A 26829-nucleotide genomic window follows, 5' to 3' on the forward strand; every position below is an offset into this window, starting at 1 on the left:
GCTCCCACTTATCTTTGTTGATTTGTTGGTCTTTTTGAATGAGAAGAATTATTTAGATATGTGATCATATTATATTTGTTTTTGATAGTAAGAGGAATCAACTACATGGAGTGTAACATTTGTCGTGGTTAACCGCACCTGAAGGTTGTAAAATAATGAAATAATTTAGTATTTCGATATCTGGCTGTTTCAATCTATCCGTCCATAGTTACATCAACCAATTTATGTCTGTGTTGCTATACTAAGATCATGTAATAGTATTGTATTATTTTTATCATCCTGTGTTGCAGTCTTATTTATTTTCTTTGTTTTTAGAAGTGTGAAGTGTGAGTGTGACCACCATCTCATCTTGGGAATACCAGCTGCTTTGAGACCACATACACCTGCCAGGTAAAACACGGCATTCACATCTCCAGCTCCCTCTGGGACACATGGACACACCACAAGGCTTGTTTTGACTGTTCAACTGAGAAATAGTCATGCTGTTTACCTTGTTTTACTGTAGTATTTGCAGTCTTCTGCTAAATTCACCATTGTCTGATGGGGCTTTGCTGAACTACTACCTCATTTGGTGTAACCTTGAGCATCTGCAGGCTACATCTCTGTAACTGGTGCTCCAGTACTGAGGTTAACACAGCCGCTATAATCAGAGAAGTGTCCCTGGCTGGTACACCACACAGTTTCTGGGTCAGTCCTCAGCCCTCTGAGAGGGCCCCATCCACATGAGCAACAGAGGAAGACAGAGAGTGAGAGTGGGAGAGAGAGAGAGAGAGAGAGTGGGAAAGGTATTTATAGAAAAATGGGGCTTCGCAGTACCTTTTCTTGCAAAGAACCATTTCAGGACCAACTGAGCATGTCCCAGTTTCTGATCGTAGCTCAGCCATAGGGTTTGGACTGAGGCTGTGGCTGGACCGCCTCACCCAGGATGGAGAGCCTGACTCTCAGACGCTCTCCGCTCTCCGGCCTCAGCTGTAGACCGCTGGTTCTCTGAGAACAGGGGGAGGCACTGGCCCAGATAACCTACAGATGTGACCTTTTATGTACACTTGATTTGCCTTGCTGGGTAGAGGTTTTTGGAGGCAGTGAGCTCAGGTGAGGAGCAGCACAAGGGTGTCCGAGGACACTCTTTGGCTGCGTCGACCTCCAGGTTGGGGGTGAAGGGAGGCTGGCTGGAACGTGCCCTGCCGCAAGCCGGGCAAGGATGAGGCGTTTCCTGAGCAGAAAGGGCCGCTTCTCCCTGCGCCAGAGCAAGTCTGGGACCCGGAGTGCCTCCAAAGATTTCTGTGAGTCTGTTTATCTGAATCATAGTTTTTACAAGTATTTCATTGCTTCATCTGCTGGAGGTAAGATAAAGAGAGAGCGAAAAGGAGCTGGAGCTGAGATTGTGTATCTGGGGCGCAGGCTGGGGAGAATAGGACAAAAGGAAGTCTTGACAGCCCTCTGAGTGCCGCTTGTGTTCTGGTGGGGAGAAAAGATTACGATTCACACTTCCATGTCACTGATTTCCCAATCTATTTGACATCAATAATGAGCTGCAGTTTGATGTTAACTTTCAGCAAGCTGACACCAAATTCTGTGGCTCTTTTGAGTCTTTGGATTTGATATATGTTTTATTCAGTCCGCCACATCTCACACCCTGAATATGTAGCCCTGTGCTCCAGTAAGATCTGATTTGTCTTTTTTTTTTTTTTTTTTGCATTGAAGGAGATCTGACAAAGCTACTTTTTCTTTGCTGAAGGCACAGACTTATTTTCTCACTTCTCGTGCACTTTTTGTTACTTTTCTTACTTCCCGTCTCTAATTTAGTCTTTCTCTGTCTGTTTGACTTCTCCTCTGTCTCTGTCTTTCTAAGCCTCTGATCAAGTACAAAAAGAAAAACAGCAGTGTAATACTGGTGGTTTGATGGATGACTGCTTGCAATTGTTTGTGTATATGCAGTTTTATTATGGATCTTATGTAAGTGTGCTCTATTAGATTTCCCAGTGTCAAGTTTCCCCTTCTAATTTTGCACCTTGGAGTTATTTCGTCATATGATAAGATAAAAATCATTGTTGATGGGAGGGGCAGTACCGCCTTGACTTGAGGCAGTCGTGTCTCATAAAATTGCTTACATTCAGGTGTTTTCTGCTTTTACAAGGAAACCTGACATAAACACAAACAGTAGAATCAGTGAACTCTCTAATTCTGCCACATTTACTGTAAATAGCTTTGTAATGGGGACAAGAGGGCATGGAAAAACTGTCAGCAGGCACAAGCATTGTGCTTGTGCTTGGCTTTTCATTTTGTGATCCAGAATATGAAGAGAGGTTTGGGGATTGGTCAGAAAACATCATGAAGTGGACTGACCAATCCCTATAAATGTCCTACATATGTCTTTGACGTATCCAGATGGCTGTAGATGACAGGAGATGAAGTCAAGTGAGCCTGTTGGGACACTGCAGTAGAATGAGGCCAGTGACCAGGGGAAGGCCATACAGTTCAACATGTGGGCTAGATACCAACAGTCCGAAATAACCACCTTCACTCTTTTTTTCCTTTTTAATGTCATTCAACTTATAGAAATCCATCAATCTAAAAATGCTTTTTGATGTGACTTCTGGGTCTTTATATTTGTTGCTTCATGAAATAGACGAGTTGTACTTGCTGCTACAGCTAGCCATCACTGAGCTGCCCTATTTAAACCAATGGACCATTTGACCTCACAACCTGCTCGTCTGTATGAGCAGCTTGCACCAGATTAGCAATGCTCCTGCGTGCTAATATGACATAGATATCCTACAAGCAGTAAAACATGTCACCTTCCAGTTATAAAAAAACGTACCTATTAAAGTCCAAGCCGACACATCATTCTGGCCATTTTCCAAGTTTTATCTTCTGTCCGTTCTTCAGACCTCGGCCTCCCAGCTACCAACCAGAACTGGCCGGAGGCGTTTGGCTTCCGACTGGGTGGCACTGGGCCCAGCTACATCCTGTCCGTGGTAGAGGGCAGTAGCGCCTACCTTGCTGGCCTGCAGCCCGGGGACCAGGTGGTGGACATTGAGGGCCAGGATGTGACCAACCTCAGCACACCGGCACTGATTGCTCTGGCTCAGACCCTCAAGACGGTGCCACCAAGCATCGGAGTGGTGTCACGGATAGAACAGGTCAGCTTGACGTCCAGTAATCGACCTTTTGTGCTTTTAATTGGTCGAAAAACACTAAAAACACACATAACATTCAGCTCTGCAGTGATGAAAACAGCACTGAGGTGGTAACCATGCTTTTTTCCCCCCTTCCTCAGATAGACATCACTCCTGGCCCAGATGGCCGTTTTGGCTTCACCATCGTTGGAGACAGCCCTCTGATGGTAGAGGACTGCATGCCCAACGGTCCGGCTGGTCGCAGTGGCCTAAAGGCCGGGGACTATGTCATGGAGGTCAACGGCATACCAGTGAAGCACCATGAAACGGCGGCAGCCATGATCAAAGCAGCTCAGGGCCGGCCTCTGCGTCTGGGCGTGCTCAGCATGGCCCGGCGGCCGAAGCGACTGAGCAGCAGCATGAGGGTGCTGTCGCAGAGTGGGGACAGCATCAGGGAGAGTCGCGCCCACAAGGCCATGGAGTTCAATAAGAAGGTGGGTGTGAAATTGAAATAAATTTGACCTGTGTTTACTGCATTTTTGCTTAATTTTCTACATTCATGTCTGTGCATTTATTTATGCGCCAGGTGGAGGAAGTGCTAGGAGAGGAACCAGATGTTAAAGAACAGCTGTTTGAGGTGCTCAAGCAGTACGCTGCCGAGAGGGATGTGGAGACTCTGGCTGAGGCCCTGCCCGACATCCTGATCACGGAGGATCATCAACAGTTGATTGACAGCGTCAGGTAGCCAATCAGTTCCTCAGATATGGATATAGAGACAGACTTACACGTTTCTGTGTGCCTGTTGTGTATGTTTTGTTTAGACTCTTCATCACTAGGAAGTATTTTAGTCCTCCTCATGTAGTGATTAAAGAAGCCTTGTCAGATACAAGAGAATTTCTTAAAACTGTTTGCAAGCCGTCTCTCCCTCTGCACTAAAACAGATTTCTCTGCAATACTAAATAACAATCAGGGGAAAATTCACTGTAAGACAAAGTTCTGCTGCAGTGGTGGTTGCGGTGATGCAACCAGGACAGTTAATGAATGTTTTACAGTCAAAACTCCCAGATGGTGTATGTGCTTCTGAATTTACAGTTGCACGTTCATCCCTTTGTGCATTGTTCGGAACTGAGATGTTTATTTATAGGGGAAGTTACTGTCTAGTACAAACAATCACCACTCTTGTTAGATAAGTTTTGTTTGGACTGTTCATTATTAAATATGTAGTGCCAAAAACATCAGTACATTTCTGGAGTTGAGCAACACTTTAACTGTAAAACATTATAGGAGCACATCTTATCAACAGCCTCATGACACACTCCAACTTATGCAAATTGTGTCTCAATAAATTATTAACCTTTGTGGGGGAAAAAAAAAAAAAAAACACCCAAAAATCCAAATATATCTCAATCCAAAGGAATAAAATTCTGTTTACCCGAAATTGGATAAAATGGGCAAATTAATATTCAGCAAGGCTGTAGCTGCCCTGTACATTTCAAATCATTTTCTCGTATTCTTTGCTTTTGAGAACGCTTGTAAAAGTGCACCAGAGAGAGTCATCGTCCATTGTTTCTTCTAGACTGTTCAGCTATAGTTCAGCCTTCCACAACAATAGAGGCACAGTAAGGGAGCTTCTTAATTGCCCCATGAAATCAATATTTTTGAAACTCTCCCTCTCAGCATTTTACTGTAAAATGTGGCAGAGATGTACATCAAGAGCCTATGTCATTGGCCTAATGTCAAGCACTGACTGCTGCCCTTCGGTGCTTGAAAGTCACTTGTGTTTCTCCCCTCTTAGGTATAGTACACAAAAGAGAAATTCACAGCCGAATATTGTATTTCTTCCTCGTCAGCACTGATTGGAAAATCAAAACCCAATACACAATACCTTTGCACACACTTGCGATTTGTTTTGTCAGTTCCCTCCCCTCTTCTATCTTATCCTCTCACTTTGAGGTTCTCTCTGTTGGTCTCTTTCTTTCCCTCGTTTCTTCCTGTCAGCTGTGATGCACTCTTTGATACACGCACCAATTTTTTCGGTCGATCACATCACTGGATGCTCCTTATTCCCTCCTCTGCATGCAGCTCTCAGCCGCTACAGCCAGTTTGCTGCTGGTGGTTGAGATCTGCACACATACAGTACGCAAAACAGAACAACATGCAGATGCTTAGGCTGCATGCACGCAGCACTGTTTCTCACATGAACAGGGTACTTGCCTTGAAGTTCAATGCTGGGAGAAATAATGAATTGCTGCCTCAGGTGAGTACTGAAAAACTATTTGGCATTGTGCATTTTGTAACAGTTATAGCATGTAACGTGTCATCAAGTTTGGTGTCAGATAGTGTTCTTTGGTGTCTGACATTATTATTTATAATTGGTCATGAAGTAAGCTGTGAGTGCAGTTGACTCATTCTATAGTAGCAATCTCGTAACAATCAATTAGCATTCAGTCCAGTGACTCATTTTTGGGGAGTAATCTGTTCTCCTTCCAGCAAGAAAACAAAGCTGTTGTCCAGCCATCTCAGTTTCCTCCGACACAGCTGTCTCTATCACAGCACTGATAGCACATTTCCTTCCTTAGAAAGCTGCCTGTAAAAATGCTTTGTAATGTTTGTTGAGTGCCATTAATTATGCATTAGCTGGATCCATAGAGGACTGGGAACTGTTTTTCTCACCTTTAGGCTGTGAGAGAAGTACAGTAACTCCCCAATTCTCTCTTTAGATAAATCTACTTCAGAAAGCTGTAGTTACCCTTTATTCCACCCTGGTGTGTTAAGTTTAGTTGCGCTGCCTGTGACCTTGACAGGCTTTAATATGCAAAGTTTCTCCTGTTCTCTTTCTGTTCTCTTATTGTTTATTATTATTATTATTATTATTAGCACTGTAATTTTCTTTCTTTATGGCAGTGAGGCTGCAAAGATCTTAAAGGCTATTGTTGGATTAGCATTCTCTTAAAATTCCAGGTTTGAAATAATGCTTGATTTTAACAGCAGAATCTGGTGATTATGTTTCTGTGGCAGGAGCCTCAGGGAGTTTTGTTTCCAGGTTGTCTGCGAGCCATGCCTCAGGGTGGTGTAAATGGCTGCTGCTGACAATGAGATGTGGAAGTTCTCTGTTCTTGGGGAAATGTGTTGCTGATGACATTCTTAATAGGTGTGTTTCAGTTGGTACAGTCATTATTGTTGCCCAAAAGATAAATCCTCGTGATTTTAAGTGATGTTATGAGTTTTCCTGTAGCACCACCAGCAGCAAGTTTTTGTTTATCCTGAAAAATATCTTACCAGCTGTAGGATGGATTGGCACAACATTTAGTTCAGATATCCATGGTTCCCATATAATGAATCTTAATGTCTTTGGTGATCCCCTGACTTTCTGGTGCCACCATGAGGTTGACATTTGTGGCTTTGAGTGAAATGTCTGGAAAATGATTGGATTGCCATGACATTTGGTGAACACTTTCTTTTGTGGTTCCCATAACGCTATCATCAGGTCCAGTATTTCAGTTTATGACTCAACATCTGCAAATATAATGACAATCCTATCAACCCTAGCAATACCTACCTAACTAACTAACGTATGTGGTAAACAGCCTGCAGCATGTTAGCATTGTCATTGTCATTGTCATTGTGAGCATGTTGCTTAGCAAGTGCTGATATGTAGTTCAAAGTACAGCCTCACAGAGCTGTTACCATGGCTTGCTGAAGTTAAGATTCAGAGTAGTAGTAACTAGTCTGAATATACACTATAGCTCCTAATCACAGTGATCTGAACAGTTGCAATAACTAAGAAAATAGAAAACAATATATCATATAAGAGAGTCACAAGCTGGCTGCCAGTGTTGTCGTTTGGGGTGTGGAGAATCAATGTGTCTGCCACTGAAGCTCAATCTCTCTCTTCTATTTACTCGCTGTCTCCGCCCCCTATTTCTCTCTCCCAATCTGTCTCACTTCCTCTACCTCAATCACTGTCAGTTAGTCACACACTCACACACACACACGAGAACTCTCCACCCGCCCCACCCAGTCTAATAATTAGAGGTCTCGTATCAGAGGATGTGTGAGGTGTGTTTAACAGGGTTATGAAGTTATTTCTTCTGTATGCCTGGTAAAACTTGACCAGCTGGGCGACACTCTGCTCAGTCTGCCACTGTCCCCTCTCTCCGATTTGCCTCGCCCTCCCACAGGATGTGTTCTATTTTTAAGCAGCCTATTTCTTTTAATAAATCCTCTCTTAGGTTTCTGACGCACTTCGTCGATTCTTAAACGGCTCTAAAACCCAGGGGTTAGAGAGCGCTTCAACACTTGAAAGTTATGCAGAAGATTGTGTATCTGGCGTGTCATTAGAGACAGCCTTGGAACGCCTATTAGCTCTTTTGTTCATTCGGCTCTGCAGTGTTATGGTAATTGAATGTAATTATAGTGAACTGGAGGCCTTTGTCTGATACTGTATGTGTATATATACTTCAAAGGTGTGAATTAATTAGACTGATGCATTCTCAACTATTAAGTATGCAGTGCAGTTTTTTTTCTTCACCATAGTTTCTCTGTCTTTTGCAAATGTTTTACGAATCCGTCAGGTTGTTTGGGGCTGGAAATGCTTGGAGACATTTGGAGAGATGCTGTCATACATGTAGAAACATAAGCTGTGGACGCTACTAGTAGGCACATGTCGCGCAGACACGACTGTCAAAGCTTCTCTCCGTTCACTGATGCACATTGTTGGTTCTTGCACACTCACGCAGTCATGGTGCTGACCTGCCTATGAAATTCCACTGGGGCTCTCCTCACTTCTCCACTTCTTTTCTCTCTCCCTCCTCACTTACTCCTCTGTTCATCTCATTCTTCCCTTCCTCCTCCAGTGAGGGAAGAGAAGATTTGTCACTCACTTACCTCTTACTGCCGAATGATGGACGACTGAGTGATGAGGATTACCCTTTAAGTGTGAGCAAGAAGACTGCCTCGTGGTGACCTTGACCCCTGGAGTCTTTGGAAGGAAGAAGGGGACAAAAGATGGGAACAACGGAAGAACTCTGCCTCAAACTTGAAGTTGGAGAACAGCTGATGATGCTGCCTGAGGATGTTTTGGAGGTGTGGAGGGATGTGAACCACTCATACAGTTTTCTCCCTCCCTCTCTCTCCTTCTCTCTCTTTCTTCATCTGGCTGCTTTCCGAGCCTACAGCGAGCGCTTTTGAGATCCAGGACACCTTCCCTTTTCTCATCTTCTTCCCCCTTTGTCCGGGAGAGTTTGTTTGTTCAAACTAGATGGGGACTCACGGAGATAGAGGAGAAGCATTTGCATTGCTTAACTGAGCTCAGGCACTTCCTCAAAGCCCCAAAGAGCCATGGGAAGGGATAGGAGCCTTTCCAGACACTTTCGGTATGGCACTTTTCCTTTGATCTCAGCAGTGTTCGCTGTGCTTTGTGCTGTTTGTGCTGACTTGTATTTGGAGTTGCTGAAGTTTTGTTGTGTAACTGCTCTTTGTGTTTTTTATTATCAAGGTTTGTATTGATAATTTTTTTTTTACACTTTTTGTCAGCATGTAAATATCTGAAAATCTGTGCTGTCCCTAAGTTTGACTCCAGCATGACAAACTTAATGGGCTTCTGAACTGCTAGATTTTGGCAAAACTCAATTCTGCTACTAGTAATAATTCTTTCTTGTTATGTCCTTGGCTTTTTAATTCCACTTGGTGTCTCAAACAATGCTTTGTGTTTGCGAATTCATAACTGGCCCAGCTGTCGAATTGGCTGATCAGAAGTGGGTTTGATAATAATGGCTCTTGCAATGAGTTTCCCAGCTGATTGCAATTGTCATTCATCCCTCTGTGAGCTCTGTCCTTGATCCACCCCTCCTTCATACCTAATTATAGACTCCTCTCGCCCTCCTTATAATTGAGGGCACCCCGAGGCCTACATCCAACTTCAATGGAGGAAAGATATGAAGTTTCTGCTCACGTGTTTTGGCTGGGTTACAAGATTTGACAAGTGAAATATTCTTTGACTTTGATCATAACATGACAGAGGTGTTGGAGGTGATAGTTAATAAAATTATTAATAAAAAATCAGTAGTTCATAGACTGAGCCAGGACCTGTGACTATCATATGTATACACAATAAGTGGCCCCATTCTGTTTAGTTTTCCCTATCTGCCGTTTGTCCGCGCAAACCATGGTGATGTATGAGTGTTGTTTGGGAAAGTTCTGTGGCCTACATAGCCTGTAAGCGAAGACTAGCTTGCCTCATTCCCAACAGTTACACGACCCTGGCCTAGAAAGAGCTCTAGTTCTCCACTTTCGCTCTTTTCCTGTCTTTGTCATATTTCATTGCTTGTGTCTTCATATCGATCTGCAACTCTTTCTGACATTCTTCATTTCAATTCATTGGTCTTTCTTTCGTCAACTTCTGTCCCTCTTGTTGTTCACTCTGCCTGTCTAAGTTTCCCTTTTTTTATGCTATTTAATGTTGTTGTGTTATGTCTCTAACAAGAGTCATCGTAGTTCTCCTCTTGCTGACTGTCAAGATCAGAGAAGTCGATAGCATGATGGTGTCAGATGAGCATATTGCAGTGCTCTGGGGAAGTTTTGACTTTTTGCTGCATGAACAAACCATGCACTTAATCACTGTCACTGTATTTAAATGGCTGTCTCCACAGTAAGACACATGTTTTTATACATAATTAATTGGACAAAAGTGGCACATTTTCTTACAATCTCTGCAGCTTGAGCACAGGCAGGACTCATAATCTATAGTTTTTAAGAGACAATTAATCAAGATGATTATTTTTTTGTCTTTCACCCTGCCATCAAAGACTACAATTTATTGTATTACCGCTTCTCTTGTCCACAGTACATGGTAGGTGTACTGATGGGATAGAGACGATCTAAACCCAGACAGATATGATTGTATATCATCATCATAATTAAAGTAAACGGAAGTCTGAGTTTAGCATAGAGAATAAATAAAAGGGTACCCATGACTGATCTCTGTGGGACACCATATAAAGAATGAACTGTTTTTGACAGATGTACATAGTTGTTAAAACAATGTAACATACTGCCAGAGAGTCCCAGTAACTGTTTCAGTCTTTCCAATAGTGTGATGGACAGTTTTGAAAGCAGTGATGAGATCAAGAAACATAAGGATGCACAGAGCTGTTCTTGCTGTGGCAAGTAGCAAGTAGGTCTTGAGTTAGGGCTGCAGTTACTATGATCAGAAGCATCCACATTATGCTTATTTAAAAGTGGCTCAATTAGTACATATTAAATTTTTTTGACTTATTGTGATGTGACCTGTGGTTGTAGTTGCTTATGACACAAGCAGTACCTCCACAGTTGAGTTAACCAGAAACATGACATGCTGATCAAGCCGCACACACTCACACACAGTGAATCAGCAGTTAACTCGCACTCCTGTAATGCATGTGTGTGACTCCACAGGGTGGACAAGGGGAAATTGTGGAAGGGACAAACAGTTGCTGCGTTGCTATGGACTTTATACTTGCAATATACTGCCATTTAAAAGATGTGAGTGTGTTGTGCTATAAGTAGATACAAGACTGATGCATGGATTGCAAAGCAGAAAATCTGCCTTGTGATATTTTTTAGTCTTGAAATGAAACCTCATGGTTCAATTTTAATGTCAAATAACAAATGTGTGTGTGTGTGTGTGTGTGTGTGTGTCTGTGTGTGTGTGTGTGTGTGTCTGTGTCTGTGTGTGTCTGTGTGTGTGTCTGTGTGTGTGTGTCTGTGTGTGTGCAAATCCTTTCAAAAGCATGTGAACAGAGACAGAATTTTGTCTACGTCATAAATCTCCAGAGGGGAAATATCTGTTAGCTTCCCTCAACCTTTGTTGTAAGATATTGATGTGGAGGCAGCTCAGCTTATGCGTCACTCTTAATTTAAACCCAATACATACAGTACAATTTTATGAAACTACAAAATAGAGAATCATCTAATTCTTGCCTCCTAACAATGTTCCCAAATGTACCTGCAAAGGGACTGTGACAGCTTTGAAAACCAAACTGCACCACCTTATCCTCAACAGTAGTGTTTGAGTAAGGAGTTGTGCTGTGTATCTGGATGCACACTGGAACTGGTTCACTCTGAAAAACCAAAGCAGTCTTTTCTCCTCTGCATAGTGGAAGCACTCAGGAGATTCACGTTGAAGACGGAGAGATAGAGAGAGGCTTGTGTTGAGGATGGAGGCAGCATCGTTTTGTAGGCGGGATGGGGAGGAAGATATGCAAAAGAGAAAAGGAACAAATGAGGTGTGTATATATGAGTGTGAGATAGAGGTTTGCTTGTGTATGCGTGTGCAGAACATCAGATAAAAGAGAAAGAAAAATGCAAAAAGGTGTCCTATATTTAGGAAAGAAATATTTAAGAAAAACACAGCCTAGAACAGTTTTCAAAACAAAGTTATTGGCAATGATTCTTCCATTTTTGGGTCATTTTGGTTGTTTTGTTATGTAATATTTCTTGTTCTTGCCGATAATTGGGCAAAAATAAACCACATGCAGCAGACAGCACAGCTACAGTAGAGCTTAATGGGAGTAGACATTTCAAGCAGTCCAAACATCAGTGCTAAATTGAGTGTTAGTCCCTAGGAAGCAGACAGAACAGGCTGCTTTCTGTATGATTTTGTGCTGATTTTGAACAATCTTACAGGGAGAAAAAATAAAGTCATAAAGAAGCAGCAGTACCAATCTTTACAGACAGCTTGCGCATCTGAAATACAAGCCTTCTTTGATGTGTTGGATACAGAATGTGAACAAGCAGTTATAACCAACACTACTTGTTCTATCTCTAATCTTCCTTTTATTGACTGGACAGTTTCTTTTCATCTACATGTATGCATTGCACAAATCAGACTGGAGGAAAGTGGGTGCACCACGCCCACAAAACCACCACCTAAATATCCCAAACTGATATCTAAGAGTATTTGAGAGTGGGGTTTTTTTTCTTTCAGAAGAAAAGGCTATTGGGAGTTGATTATGGGAGGGGAAAATAACTCTAGCAGCGGGAGTGGAGCGCTTTCTCCCAGAGGTGGTTCTGGCTCTGGCTCTCAGCTTCCTTCTGTTCGCATATTAGCTGTGAGCTGTCACTGATACTGAACACTCTTATACCTGCAGCTGCTAATGTGACAGGAGCAACAAACACAGCTCATCTCTTACCTCTTTCATTTCTCTCTCTCTCTCTCTCACACACACACACACACACACATACACACACATACACACAAGCTAATGTTGGACCAATCCTTTCTACCTGCCTATGCCCTCCCATGAGACGATATGGACTGAACTATTTTTGACCCAATTAAGTGGATCCTGCAGCTGGAACAGTACGTAACCCAAACAAGAATCCCTCTGGTTTTTTGGATATCTTGGATGATGGATGCTTTGAGAGATCGGGATACATCATTTTGGATTTTGTGGGGATTTTGGCTGAAATGCTGCTTTGGTGCGATTTTGTTGTTTTTTTCCAGTAAAGCCTTTCAGTGTTTGTGATGTTGCTGGTATGTAGAAGTAGAGATGGTCTTTTCAGTGACAGCACCCAAGAGAACCTGAACTGGACTCCTAATTTGCCTCTCCACCTCTGTATTCCTTGAGTTTTTCTTGTCAGTCTGAGGCTGTGTCTACTCCCACAATGTTTGCTAGGATCTTCATTCCCAAGAAGCATCGGGAACGTTTTGACGAGGTGGTTTCCCAGAGCCTGATGAGCCGGTTCAAAGGGCGAAGCTTCAGTGACCCTAGCCGTGCCCACCTTCGTCGCAGCCGGAGCGAGGATCACCCTGAACGCCTCCTGGTCTCCACCCGTGCCAGTTCAGTGCCACGCACCCACGCAGAGGAAGGTGTGGTCCCCCCAGCCCGCGGCATGCGTAAGACCACCTCACTCATAGCTGGGCACTCCAGCGGCTCCACCACCAACTGCAGGTCTGTATTAAGTGTCATGGGGGTGGTATACTCTTGATATCTTTTTACTTCCTGAGTGGTCTTTTATCAGCAGGAATCGCAGCTTTTATTTCCCATCAACTACACAGTGCATGTCATTTTTAGCTTTCAAAGAAAACCCTTTTCCTGAAATAGCATCCTCTCTCTCCTTATGTCTGATCAAATTTATAACCACTCTACATGAGAACTGCTGTGACAGGTCTTCCTGTGTAAGCTTGGAATTTATGTATTTCGCATTGAGTAGGAGTTAAGGGAAAAATAGACCTTTCAGGAGGTAAGCCAATGGGAACATAAACCTATTTAGACAGTCATGCCTGTTCTGTGGCTCTCTTCATGTGCTGTGCCCCATGACGTTGTTTCCTGTCATGTTTTCATGAATTGATGACATCTACTTGGATAACAAAATCAAAACGGATTAAAAGATATTTTAAAAAACATGATCACAAACATCCTCTCACCATCTCTTGACATTATAGGAAAAAAGTGCCCCCAAGAAACTGCTAATCTCTTCTGTGACTCTGGCTCTGGATGTTTTACGGCCCCCCTGGGATATACTGTCCATGTTTAATTAAGGATCATGCCGGATTTGAACTTTAAGTACTCTGCTGAATATGGAAATCTGCAGGAGGTCCACAGTTGGACTTAGTTTCTTTCAGGATGGGCAGAATAATTTATCAATAAAGTTGCAGTGTTTGTCTCATTGTAGATAATCACAGCCACAACACTGTGCGCTGTGTGGGATGAGCTGTAGTAATTAATGGACTCTACCACCCTTAATTGAGTACAGATTATGTCCTCCATGTCATGTATATTAAGTTTAAAAGCGTTTCTATGTTAACCCCATTGTATTATTTCATTGTAGAACATTATAACCATTATCTTAATCATGAGATGGCACTGACTATTTTTACCTGCTTTCCTTTTACTCCAGAGGGCCTCTGATTATTCTTCAGTCCTGCCATTAATGCCATTAATCAAAGCTCAAATTTGTGTCTTTAGGACTGTGCGAGTATGTAAGGGCAACATGAGCTTTGGCTTCACTCTTAGAGGCCATGCTCCAGTGTGGATTGACTCTGTCATTCCCGGTAAGTTAAAAATGTGTGTATAGCTCATTATGACTATTTGTCTGTGTGTGTGCGTACCACTGTACCATTCTTTTAGTCAGGAAATTATCAAATCAGACATCTCTTTTTTTTTTGCAGGAAGCCCAGCAGATAAGGCAGGTTTAAAACCAGGAGACCGCATCCTGTTTCTCAATGGACTGGACATGAGGTTGATCTCTCACTTGCATTACCTTTTCAAATTCTTTCCGAATTTGTGCTTCAGCGCTACATAAAAATGTACATAAATGTAATTCATAAACATTCAGTAAACATAAATATGGTAATATGGTCCCCCTGCTGAAGACGCTTTGTTGTTTGTAGAGCTCACACAGTTTTTGAAGGGAGTGGGAATCTCATATAAGATTGATTTGATAGAAAACCAACACAGTTAAAAGACAAACAATGATAAGAAAGCTCCCCAGAGAATGGAAAATGTGTCTTTATTCTCTAGTATATGTAATATCCTCTGCAGAATACAGAAAGCTTTTCACAAGTTGTTTATTTATTTACACAACAGGAAAGTAAAATGACTAATTGCTACATAGTAGACATTTTAATTGGCACATGCAGTTAAAAGTCTATCACAGTGTGTGTGTCTCCATGTGTACCCTATGTCTGCCTGTAGGACCTCCTCCCATGAGAAGGTGGTGTCCATGCTGCAGGGCAGTGGTGCCATGCCCACTCTGGTAGTGGAGGATGGTCCACCTACTTTCACCCTAGCAGAGCAGGACATTGCGGGGGGCGGCGTTCCCGCAGAAGGGGCCCGCTCCCCCGTGCTCAGCTCCCTGCAGTGGGTGGCAGAGATTCTGCCCCCTAGTATCCGGGTTCATGGCCGCACCTTTGGACAGCAGCTGGAGCACCTGCTGACCATCCAGGAGAGGTACACCATCTGCAAGGCTCTGGAGAACTTTTTCCAGCACAGGTGAGCAAAGGGATGGGGAAAAAGATTGGGAGAAGAGAGAAGGGGGAGGTGGGTGAGATGGAGGGAGTAGGGTTGCATGTGAAGTGATATATAAACAAGACCAAAAAAAAACACATTTTGTGCCACTGTTATTTGCTTTTATACTTAACCACCAATTGGCGTGTGAAGTTAAAGTGAAAACATTTTATGTTTACAGTTTGTGGATATATAAAATTAGTTGGTTGAATCAAAAACTTTAAATACATTTTTACACAATCTTATTAAATTAAAATTAATAATGTTAAGGAATTTATGATCAAAATAAATGGATCAAGCTCCAAAACACTGGATCTACACCCGACATTTCCCATAATGCAACCTCTAGCATTATTTCACTCGACCATCATGGTAAATGCCCAAGTCTATCAAGGTCTTTGACACAGGCTCTCTGTTATACATTTTTAGTCTCTAAGCCTAAACAAAGATAACCTTGATGACATTATCAGGGTGGTTTTCTTCAGAAATCTCCCTCCAGAGTCACAGAAGACATTTTACACACACACGCACGCACACACACACACGCACACACACACACACACACACACACACACACACACACACACACACACACACACACACACACACACACACACACACACTGTACTCCTTGTTAAGAGTAAACCTGCCTTCATGTGTAAAATCGGTAGTGTCTTGGTCATTTTGTGTCTAGCTTCCTGCATTACATGGGCGTAATCTCAACTTTGACCTGTGATTGGACAGCCAGGTGATTTCTGTCACTTTTTCTGTTACTTTTCCTTTGTTTCCACGGCAACAGGAATGTTGACACACTGATCGTGGATGTGTTCCCGGTGCTGGATACTCCAGCCAAACAGGTGATCTGGCAGTTTGTTTACCAGCTACTGACGTATGAGGAGCAGGAACACTGCCAGAGCAAAATCTCACGCTTTCTTGGATACAAAGCTCCAGGTGTGTGCACACGTTTGTCCTTCCTAATGCTTTTGGTACATGCAGCTTTTGAGGTTTATGAATGAAAAGGGGTTTGTGTGTCATTGGGGAATAAATGCACTGGTTCAGATCAAAGCAGGCGCTGCAGCCCTTCATACACCTTTGCCTCTTCCTCTTTATTGCCAATATGTGTGTGTGTTCCAGTTCCACCACCACCACCACCTCCTCCCCCTCCTCCGGAGCCTGAGGTTGCCCCCGAGCCCCATCGACGTAGCAGCTCCATGAGGGTGACAGGGACCACGTACAGGAGCAGTGTGAGGGGACGTAGCTCTGATGACCTGGTCATTGGCACACACTTGGGCATGGGTACAGAACTTCATTATCTTCATTATCATCCGTAGCAACAGTAACACTACGACCACCGCGATTCTTATCATCACCATTGTTATTTTCAGCATTCACATTATCCTCATTGTCTTTAGTTTATTTTTTTGTTGTAGCTCTGTTTGCTTTTGTTTCCGGCTGCCAACCTCTTTTACTTGACCAGTGTGGTTCATACTAGTTCAGTTAATTTTTTATATTTTTTACAAGTTTTTATATGCTGAATAATAGTTCCCATGTTGCAAAATCATTTAGTTTGCTCCTCCATTACTGGACCAGTGATAGCCTGATCTCCACTAACTGGATCTAATTATCAGCCCAAGCCCACATCCTAAAAACCAGGCCAGAGCTGGCTCCTTTTACATCCTCTGATGTCAGAACACAGCCAAATGTGCTCAGCTACATGCGGCTATCTCAGCTACTTGGGTTATAGTTCAGTCATGCTAATGGGTGTATTGTCATAGGCTTCCGTGCAGAGCCCATGCTGGAGACAGGGATGAGGTTGGCTCCGGGAGAAAGACAGTCAGGAGATGGTACTTCCCTTCCTGAGACTCCAAACAATCTCACCAATGTACGTACCGAGGCCCATCCTCACGGGAAGAGATACAATAACTATCAGCTTAGGACCATTCATTATTAGGGCAAGAGGTCTTACTCTGGTTTCTTTGTGCATCTCCACCATACAAGCTGTCAGCAGTGTATGCTGAACTGGAGAACATGTATTCATCCAAGAGGTCCAAGTCTCTGAAGAGTCGTCCTCCTCCTGCCCCTGAAAGTTTGCTGGATCTGGAGCCTCCCTCGCGCACAGCCTCCCCTACAATACATGCTAACACAGGTAGCTGAAAGTATAAATTTACTCTAAACTCATAGCAGCTGAAATTATATTTAGCGGATATAATGTATAAAATGATTACCTTTCCGATCTGCTGTGTGTGTGTGTGTGTGTGTGTGTGTGTGTGTGTGTGTGTGTGTGTGTGTGTGTGTGTGTGTGTGTGTGTGTGTGTGTGTGTGTGTGTGTGTGTGTGTGTGGATAACAAAATGTTTAAAAAGTACTGCAGTGCAATAATGATAAATCCCAAGGCAGCCAACCCATTTTTGACTCAACTGAATATCCTTGAATTTTACATTGACACAATTGTTGTGATTTCATGCTGTACATAAATACACAGCATAGCAGAGTCTCAAAACAGTCACTGCTCTCAATCTGTTTTCCCAGCCTGGCTCTTATGATTAGTTTTAGTTTTGTCAGATTTAGACCTGAGGAGGAAGGGGTCAGAGCTGGCATCACATATGAGGGGAGGGATCCACTGATCCTCCTTGACACAGAGCATTTTTCTTAACATGTTGCCATCTTTAACTTGATTCAGTCTGCCCATGGCTTGTCAACCTACAACACCGATCTGTTGTCCCAGATAAGAATGCAGCGTGCACTCATGAGGGTAAGATAGGGACATCCTCATGTTCAGTAGGTCCAGGTTGCCATTAGGTAGAAGGTAGTCAAATATAGTGCACAAACACTGATCTTCATAAGGAGGATATGGTGATGGTGGAAGTGGAACTAGAAAACACACATTTAAAGTCTCCCTACAATCAAAAATGTGTTTTCTGCAATGGTTTGTTCCTGTGGGAGACATGTCCAGATTACATTTTGTGCAGAACCAAATTATTCAAATGCAGAAACTTTCAAATTTTGCCATTGTTTCCAGGATAGCCTCTCCTCACTTACAAACAACCACGATTTGTTACATTTACATGTACTCTGTGAAATCTTACAATTCTATAGAAGGGAAAGTAAGTAGATATATTTGTTTATGTACTTCTGTACTTTTTTCTATGTGTGCAATGCAGGGTGAGAAGACCCGACAACACTGTGATTGATAGCCTTTATATATCTGTTCTGTTCAAGCTTCTGAAAGTCAGTAGAGAGACATTTCCTTCAGACATTGCACCTAAACGATGCTTCAGAGATTTAGCTGTCATTATATACTATATGTTTCTTCTTTATCTCAGGTAGCCGTAAAGGCCCCCCACCACCTACATCCTGGCCTGAGCCTCTGCCAAGTCCCCCTGCAGCCCAGTTCTATCCATCAGGTCTGACAAGCCAGACCAGTGCGGAGTCCAACCCCTACATCAGCCTGGACAGTCCCCCTCCATCACCTCCAGAGCCCCCTGACTACCCATCTAGTCCCCCTGGCCACCGCAGCAGCAAGCGGCGTTATACTTTCTCTAAGCCACCACGCTCAGAAGACACAGATCGCTTTCTGGATGCACTGAGCGAGCAGCTGGGACAGAGGGTGGCCATCGTTGATGACTTCCTGACCCCTGAGAATGACTATGAGGAGGTAGAGTCACAGGAATGAATGTCTCAGTTGTATAGAATCTGAAGCCTCATTTAAAAGGAATTAACTGATAATTTGACTGCTACTGATATATATTCAGTTATCATTTGCATATAATCAAGTGTTAATGAGTGTAACAGTTGGAATCATTAACTTTTTACATGCACTTGCTGCACCATACCTGATTATTTTAATACTGCTCAGTAGCAAAAAGAAACACAAGATGTGAGAAATTAAGCATCACATCTGCACACTTCTGTTCTGTTTGGGTTCTAAAAAACAAAGATGATTGTACATGAGCCCACAGGCTCATGTATCAGCTATAATTTTTGAAAACATTTCTCTTTACCAGGGTTTAAATGGTAGCTTAACTTACATTTTTACAAACATCCCTTGATGCCCAAAAGGTTAGATTTACTTACAAAAGTAGTTTTGCACATCAGGGCCAATTCTTTGTCATCGTACTTATACACACAGTGAATTCACAAGCCAGTGCTAGTTGTATTGTTTCTTGTGAAAATACTGATGTTGCTATGCTAGCGGGTTAATTCCCCATGATATAGCACACTGATTCCCTATGGTGCTCTAATGTAAGCCATGCTTCCTAATATAACATAGGACAGACCCTTGAACACACAAGCATAGGTCGAAGCTTGGCAAGATGGATTCTTGCATGGATTTTTGATGTTGGGGATCCAGCTGCCTTGTAAAGGTTAGAATAAAGACCCTCCTATTATAGCCAATAAAAAGAATCATGAAAGTTTTGATCAACTTAAATAGCTTGATAAGTATACCAAAAGATTTTCTCAAGTGCTTCTTTGACATTAAAGGGCTAATGTTGTAATTGGTGTTAATGCCAGGATATTGTGCAGATGGGCTTCCCAGATGAGGAGGATGAGGATAATGAAGAGGAGTTGGGTGTAGACGAAGACGAAAATGGAGGATTTGTGGCTCCAGAGCTCAGCAGCCCGAGCGATGTTCAAAGCAGCAGTGGAGAGGAGAATGCCTCCTCACTCACCTACTCTTCCTCCTCTGACCACATCCCTCCGCCCCCAATGACCCCTCCACCACCCCCACCTGTTCAGTTTAATGACGCACCTCCTCCGCCTCCTGCACCTGCACAGACTCCACAACAGCAGCAACAGCAGCAACAGCTTAGCTACACCCCTGAACACTCCCCAAGAGCATATGTGCCTATCCGCCGAAAATCTGGCCCCCCTCCCCCACCTCCACCCCGCAGTAATCCACCACCTAAACGCCACTCCTTACATAAAGTTCTGCCCACAAGAGAGGACCTGCAGGTCCATGCTACCATACAAGAGCTAAAAGCCTACCAAGAACAACAAGTATACCAAGAAAGACAAGCATATGAGGAGCAACAAGCATATAAAGAGAGGCAGGTGTTTGAGGAGCAGAAAGCCTACGAAGAACAACAACTGTTCCAAGAGCAACAGGCTTACCAGGAACAACAGGCTTATCAGGAGAAACGTTTCAAAGAGAGACAGGCTTATGAAGAGCAGAAGGCATTTGAGGAGCAAAAAGCTTTTGAAGAGCAACAGATGTACCAGGAGCAGCAAGCATACCAAGAAAGACAAGCATATGAGCAGCGCCAAGCCTACCAAGAGCAAAAAGCGTATGAACAGCGTCAAGCCTACAAGGAGCAAAAAGCATTTGAGGAGCTTCAAGCCTACCAGGAGAAAAAAGCTTACGAGGAGCGTAAAGCTTATGAGGAGCAAAAAGCTTATGAGGAGCGTCAAGCCTATGAGGAGCAACAAGCGTATCAAGAGCAACAGATGCAACAGATCTACCAGAGCCACCACTCGATGCCTAACCAGCCAACACAGCAGAAAGCCCACTCACCACTGCCTCTCCAACAACTCCACCAGTCCTTACCCCCACTCCCCTCTCCAGATGCCACCCATCACCCCTCTAACCATCCTCTGTATATGATGCGTCAAGCACAGCAGCAACAGGCCCACCAGAGTCATCACAACCGACGTCAGTCCCGTTCAGCCCCATCTCCTCACCAACCGTCACCCCAACCAACAGCCCACCCAAGCCAACAAGGTCAGTACTCTGAGGGCATCTACCAAAGCCATCAGGGCATGAGACCCCAGCCCCACCATTCTTCTGCGGAGGTGCTTCATCAGATGCACCAAGCCCCAGCCCATCACTCCTCTGCAGAGATGCTCCATCAGTTGCAACAGTCCCAGGCCCACCACTCATCTGCAGAGATGCTCCAGCAGATGCAACAAGTCCATGCCCACTACTCATCATCAGAAATGCTCCACCAAGTGCACAAAACTAAGGCCCATCATTCTTCAACAGAGGTTCTGCAACAAGCTCACCAGATGCAGCAAATGCAGCCCCATCATTCCTCAACTGAACTTCTCCATCAAGCTCACCAGATGCATCGGGGACAACCTCACCATTCATCCGCTGAGCTACTCCATCAAATACACAAACCCCAGGCCCACCACTCCTCCACAGAACTGCTCCATCAAGCCCATCAGATGCACCAAACTAAGTCCCATCACTCCTCCACGGAGCTCCTAAATCAAGCCCAGCAAGAGCCTGCTTCTCTCCCAGTTCAGGTAAACCGGGATAGCCATTCCCATCAGAGCCGGAGAAGTCTTAAAGGTCATCATCAGACCCAAGTGTCACCACAAGGGAGACCCCAAGAGCAGCAGATCCACCAAACCCATCATCCCCAGCCCACAAAACCCTCTCCCCAAAGACCCCACTCTATTCAGCAGACCCACCACCACTCCAGCACATCTCAGATCCATCACATCCACCATATGACCCCACAACCCCCTCCACAAGACTATCAACACCAGATTCATGTCATCCACCCTCCCCAGCAGCCTCACAGGCCTCAGCCCCTTCTCTCCACCTTTCAGCCCCTCCAGCCACACCAGCCCACCCTCTCCACTTTCCAGCCTCTGCCCCAACACCACCAATCCCAGCACCAAGTCCAGTCCTCCACCCAAGTTACCCGTCCGCAGTCCCAGCCCTCACATCACCTGCTGCAGTCATCACACCAGTCCCAAACTCAGTCTCACCATAAGCAATCCCATGGCCAACCCCAGTCCCTCCCCCACTCCCTATCTGACCCCACAGAGCATCTGGAACCCCCACCGCCTCCACCCCTGCCCCCACCCTGCTCGCCTCCACCTTTGCCCAGGCCTTCGCTCTCCAGGATGGACTCCAACCACATGAGCGTGAAGAGGTTACGATGGGAGCAGGTGGAAAACTCAGAGGGGACTATCTGGGGACAGGTGAGCTTTGTGGGGTTTGGACATGAGGAGGCCTTGTAAAGTGTAACTCAGTTTAGATTTAGAATTCCAAATTGAAACTAATCTAACAGTCATGAAATTCTAAGTCACGGAGAACCATTTTCGTTTGTCTTTGGTAGTTGGGAGCAAATTCTGACTATGACAAACTGCATGACATGGTAAAGTATCTGGATCTGGAGCTGCACTTTGGGACACAGAAGAGCTCCAGTGAGTACAGCTGGCTGTATGCATATCTGCAGTGCTTTAATATATAAAGAATTCTAGATTAATAAGTAAACGCAAATGATATATGCATCATTGTTTCTTAGTACATCATTATCCAGATTCTTGGATCTTTGCATCCTTGGAGTGCAAATTAGAATTTCTCTCATTTTGGACTGTAATTATGGGATCTTTTTGCAGTTTATTCTGCAGTTGTACTCCTTGTAATTGCTAACTTTATCCCTGTTAATCTCTGCTGTTTACTATGTACCTCCGTAACATCTGAGCTTTTTACTAACACTGGTTCCATTTTTAGTGCCTGCTCCAGAGCCATCCCCCCAACCAGAAACCTTCAAGAAAAAAGATGTGATTGAAATTCTCTCCCACAAGAAGGCCTACAATGCCTGTAAGTATAAAATGGTGTATTATTCTATTAATTATTCCATATTTTTTCTTATTAGCCTAGATTTATGGGCTCATTTATGGTTCAGAAATAGGAATGTATAATCCCTGTTTCCTTTTAACCTCTAGCCATCCTGATAGCCCACCTAAAGCTGTCTCCTGGGGAGCTGCGTCAGGTGTTGATGAACATGTCCACTGATAGGCTAGAGCCAGCTCACATCAAACAGCTCCTGCTGTATGCCCCCGATGCAGAGGAGGTCAAAAAGTACGAAGAGTACAGACAGGACCCCAGCAAACTCAGTGAGCCAGACCAGTTTGTGTTGCAGGTACAGTGAGTTGGTTTGCATGTTTATACAAGTTGTTTGCGGCTTGCCTGAGTCTGTTATCTGTAATCGACCTTGTGCTGTATTTGTGTTTACCATTACTCACTTATTTGCTTGTTGTCCATCAGATGTTATCAGTACCAGAGTACAAGACCCGCCTGCAGAGCCTCCTCTTCAAGTGTTCTCTGCAAGAGAAGACGGAGGAGTTGAGGGGAGCATATGACTGCCTCTACAAGGCGTCGTTGGAGCTGAAGACAAGCAAGAAGCTGGCTAAGATACTAGAGGTAGCCTACCCTGCTGTTATGATGATGACGTAAAATAAAAAAACACACCTCAACAAAATAACCTTGCACCTGCCCTGTGGGAAATGGTATTATTTCCCTCAGCTGGAAATACACAGTATACCTTCATTTTTAAGGTTTTGTGAGTGAAAAAAGACATGAAGAGCAAGAGTTTGAAACAAATACTTCCATGATAATATCCTTGAGTGACAGATACAGGGTTAGAGTTACAGTTCTGCTTGTTGCATTGTGTCTTTCTTTAGTTTGTGTTGGCGATGGGAAACTACTTGAATAACAGCCAGCCTAAAACCAACAAGACTACAGGCTTCAAGATCAACTTCCTTACAGAGGTACATCATCCAGTGCAATACTAGATATTTAAGACATATGGCGAAATGTTTGTGTTTTTAAAATCAGTCTTTGTTTTCTTATTATTGTGTTATGCCTGTACAGCTAATAACTTCACTGTGTCCTCTGCAGTTGAGCACAACTAAAACAGTGGATGGGAAGTCGACATTTCTACATATTCTGGTTAAGTCTTTATGTCAACACTTTCCTGATGTGTTGGATTTCTCCAAAGATTTAACCATGGTTCCTCTTGCAGCCAAAGGTAGATACATTTTCCTTTGCTCCATAGCTTGAGGACATTTTAAAATATATTAAGCACTTATTCATGATTTATTTGTTATTGTCATGTTTTTTCATTACATCTCCATCTATTTTCCTGCTTCACACACTGTCTACAGTAAACCAGAGGACTATCACATCAGATCTGAATGACCTACATACAACCATCCAGGACATTCGCTCGGCTTGTCAGAAGATGCCTGCGACTGCTGAGGACCGTTTTGCTGTCATCATGAGTGTATCCTTCACAAGACTGCCAAAGAGTGGCATGGACCACTAAGATATGTAAGCTAATAAAAAGAAAAAAACTAACGTAGTAGAAGAGATGATGAAAATGTTGTGTCCCTTAACTCCAGTATGTGCAGAACTTCCTGGAAAACAGTCATCCAGCAGTCCAGTCTCTGGAGTCCCTGCAACAGAGAGCTATGGAGGAATTCAGCAAAACTGCCTCTTTCTTTGGTGAAGACGGCAAAGCCATCAACACTGAGGCCTTCTTTGGTATCTTTTCTGAGTTCATGGGAAAGTTTGAGGTGAGCAAGAAAGATTTAGTCATTTATTCAAATAATTACTGTTACCTTTACAATGTGACAATCAAAACAATGTGCATGTTATCCTTTGTAGTTCCTTCTCAGCCTTCCCCAAACTATTTAACATAATGGTGTGGAAAAAGTGTAATAATGAGCTACATACAGCAGCAGGATCAGTATGTTGAGTCCATTATTTCTGAATATTTTTCTCAGGAAGCCAGATTTGAATAGAAAAGGTGTTTTCATTACCTTAGAATGAGCCATTTTACTCTAAAGCGCGAGTGGGGCCTCTTCCAAAGAGGCCACCATGTTGAACTAGTAGCCCAGAATGGACAAACCAAACACCACCATAGTTTCTCCTTTGCACTTGGTTGACTCAAGGGGTTTCAGTTAGTTGTAATCTGCACTTTCTCTGCTAGAGGAAATATAAATCCTACACACTGGTCCTTTAAGATTTAATAGTTGGAATTTTTCTAGATCATATTTATTCATTCATACATGTATGGACATTTTAAGGCTCAAATCCTCATCAAACTCTTATTAAAAGACATAAAATATAAATGCACAAAAAAACCCAACACAAAATGACCATAAATTAAAATAAGCGCAACATAACCGTACATTCCACTTAAGCTTTTAAAAACCACAGTAATAATAACATATATGTTAGCTTACCAACCCTGTTGTTTCTTTACCATAGAGAGCTCTCAGTGAGTGGCAAGCAGCAGAAAACCTGAAGAGCCCCAGAAGTCCAAGAATGGCCTCCCCACTGGCCTGGTAACACACACACACACACACACACACACACACACACACACACACACACACACACAGATGACTACATAGTTCACACAGTATATACACATGTACACACCATGGACATACTGTATGCATATACTGTATATACATGCACCCACATGCACATGCACAACGAACACATACACAGCAATACACAACTCACAATTCTGAGCAAAAAACAAGATTGTTTTTGGAAAAATTAAAGAATGGAGAAACTTTTGCATCAAAGATGGACAAGTTAGCTTTATACCAGTGGTATTGTATCTATTGTATGTCGATTCAAAACGAAACAGAGTTTTTTTTTTTAAGTCTAAAACTTCGATGGCTAAGACTACTGCATAGAAAATAACCATGTTTGGCTGAAGGTAGATAGTTACTCAGTAACATCCAATACTTTAAGTTTTCTTTCTCTAAGCCTGAGTTCAGGTCACCTCTGTAAGTGTGTTATTACAGTTCTACAGTCAAATCTTTGTTATATATCCATGAATAAGACAAGAAAAAAGAAAAAAGAAATTTTATCCTGAAATAGATATTAAATTAAAATACATTCACATTGACTTGTTGGTTTGGAAGAAACCAAAAGCAGTTTTCCTGTTAGTTTACATGTATTTTTGTAAGCCGCCCACCACACTGAATGTAACGTAAGTTCTTTACTGACTTAAGTGTAGCTTATTTTCTCATTTACTGCATTGTATTTGTGCCTCACTGTCAGCAGATTTTCAAAATTCCTACCATATCAGTTATAGCCATATAATTGCTTTTTTTCCCCTAAATGGTATTGTTCTTGTATGATACTTAACTTCTAATGCTACTAACTTGTATATATGAGACAATGTCAGTGGGAAGATGGCACTTACTACTTGTTTTTATAAAAAACAATTTTAACTGTTCTGAGGATAATTTTTAACCCGTCTAAAGTCCTTAACACACTAATTACAGGAAGTAGAAGTGGGATTTTGTGGATCCAACAGCGGGCAGTGTGCAATATGTGAATGTTTAGCTGTGTTCCACTGTTAGATATTATACTCTTTAAACTATAACAGAGAAATATTGTGTTTGTACTGTACAGAATGAGAGTGGATGTAAACAAAACAGGCACAGTTGCTACAATATGTATGAAGCACTTTGTTACTTTCATGCAATACCCGAATATTTATTTTAATGATTGTGTCATATGGATTGACCATAAAGTCATTAAGTTTAGTGTAGCAGATGCAGCATTTTACATCAAACAATTAACAATACAGCATACCAGCTTCTCAGACGTGCCAGTGCTCTGTAAAACATAAAATTTAGTCTTCAAGTGATGTTTTTAAATGGTAAGGCGAATTCGTATGATAAGAATAATGTGTGCAGCTAGTAAAAGCTTTGTTTTCTAATGGTCTAAGTTGTTTTTTTTCTGCTTAAATTACAGAATGTAAACCTCTAAAGCAGTGCTGTCCATTTAGGGCCTATAAAGTGTTAAGTCTGTATTTTGTATTGTATCCTAACAATGCTGACAACTATAAAGAGTGGTATGAAATCTAATTTTGCCTGGATGTCTGTGTTTCTTTCATGTGAAACAATGTGTGATGGTTGTTCAAATGCTCACTGAAATGGGTTGGCTTACAGA

At 42.9% G+C, this 26829-nt stretch overlaps 1 protein-coding gene across 4 annotated transcripts; it reads left to right on the forward strand.

The window, feature by feature from the left end:
• Positions 1-611: 611 nt before the first annotated feature.
• On the forward strand, positions 612-26744 carry grid2ipa (glutamate receptor, ionotropic, delta 2 (Grid2) interacting protein, a). 4 transcript variants are annotated; one of them, XM_051387686.1, is made up of 23 exons: positions 612-1283; positions 2890-3143; positions 3281-3613; positions 3706-3860; positions 12776-13051; positions 14069-14154; positions 14272-14341; positions 14798-15094; positions 15909-16060; positions 16244-16405; positions 16885-16991; positions 17108-17255; positions 18431-18762; positions 19632-22040; positions 22178-22265; positions 22576-22665; positions 22791-22987; positions 23113-23268; positions 23529-23615; positions 23746-23875; positions 24012-24130; positions 24258-24422; positions 25120-26744. In XM_051387686.1, exons 1-23 carry the CDS (start codon positions 1202-1204, stop codon positions 25198-25200), a joined length of 5976 nt encoding a protein of 1991 aa, XP_051243646.1. In that variant the 5' UTR covers positions 612-1201; the 3' UTR covers positions 25201-26744. The 4 variants fall into 4 exon arrangements, with proteins under 4 accessions (XP_051243646.1, XP_051243645.1, XP_051243648.1 ...); XM_051387685.1 differs by having other exon boundaries at positions 613-1283; positions 19620-22040; XM_051387688.1 differs by lacking the exon at positions 612-1283 and having other exon boundaries at positions 3074-3143; positions 3285-3613; positions 19620-22040.
• The last annotated feature ends 85 nt before the right edge of the window (positions 26745-26829 follow it).

The sequence above is a fragment of the Dicentrarchus labrax genome, unplaced genomic scaffold (genome assembly GCF_905237075.1).
Source record: "Dicentrarchus labrax unplaced genomic scaffold, dlabrax2021, whole genome shotgun sequence".
NCBI lineage: Eukaryota > Metazoa > Chordata > Actinopteri > Moronidae > Dicentrarchus > Dicentrarchus labrax.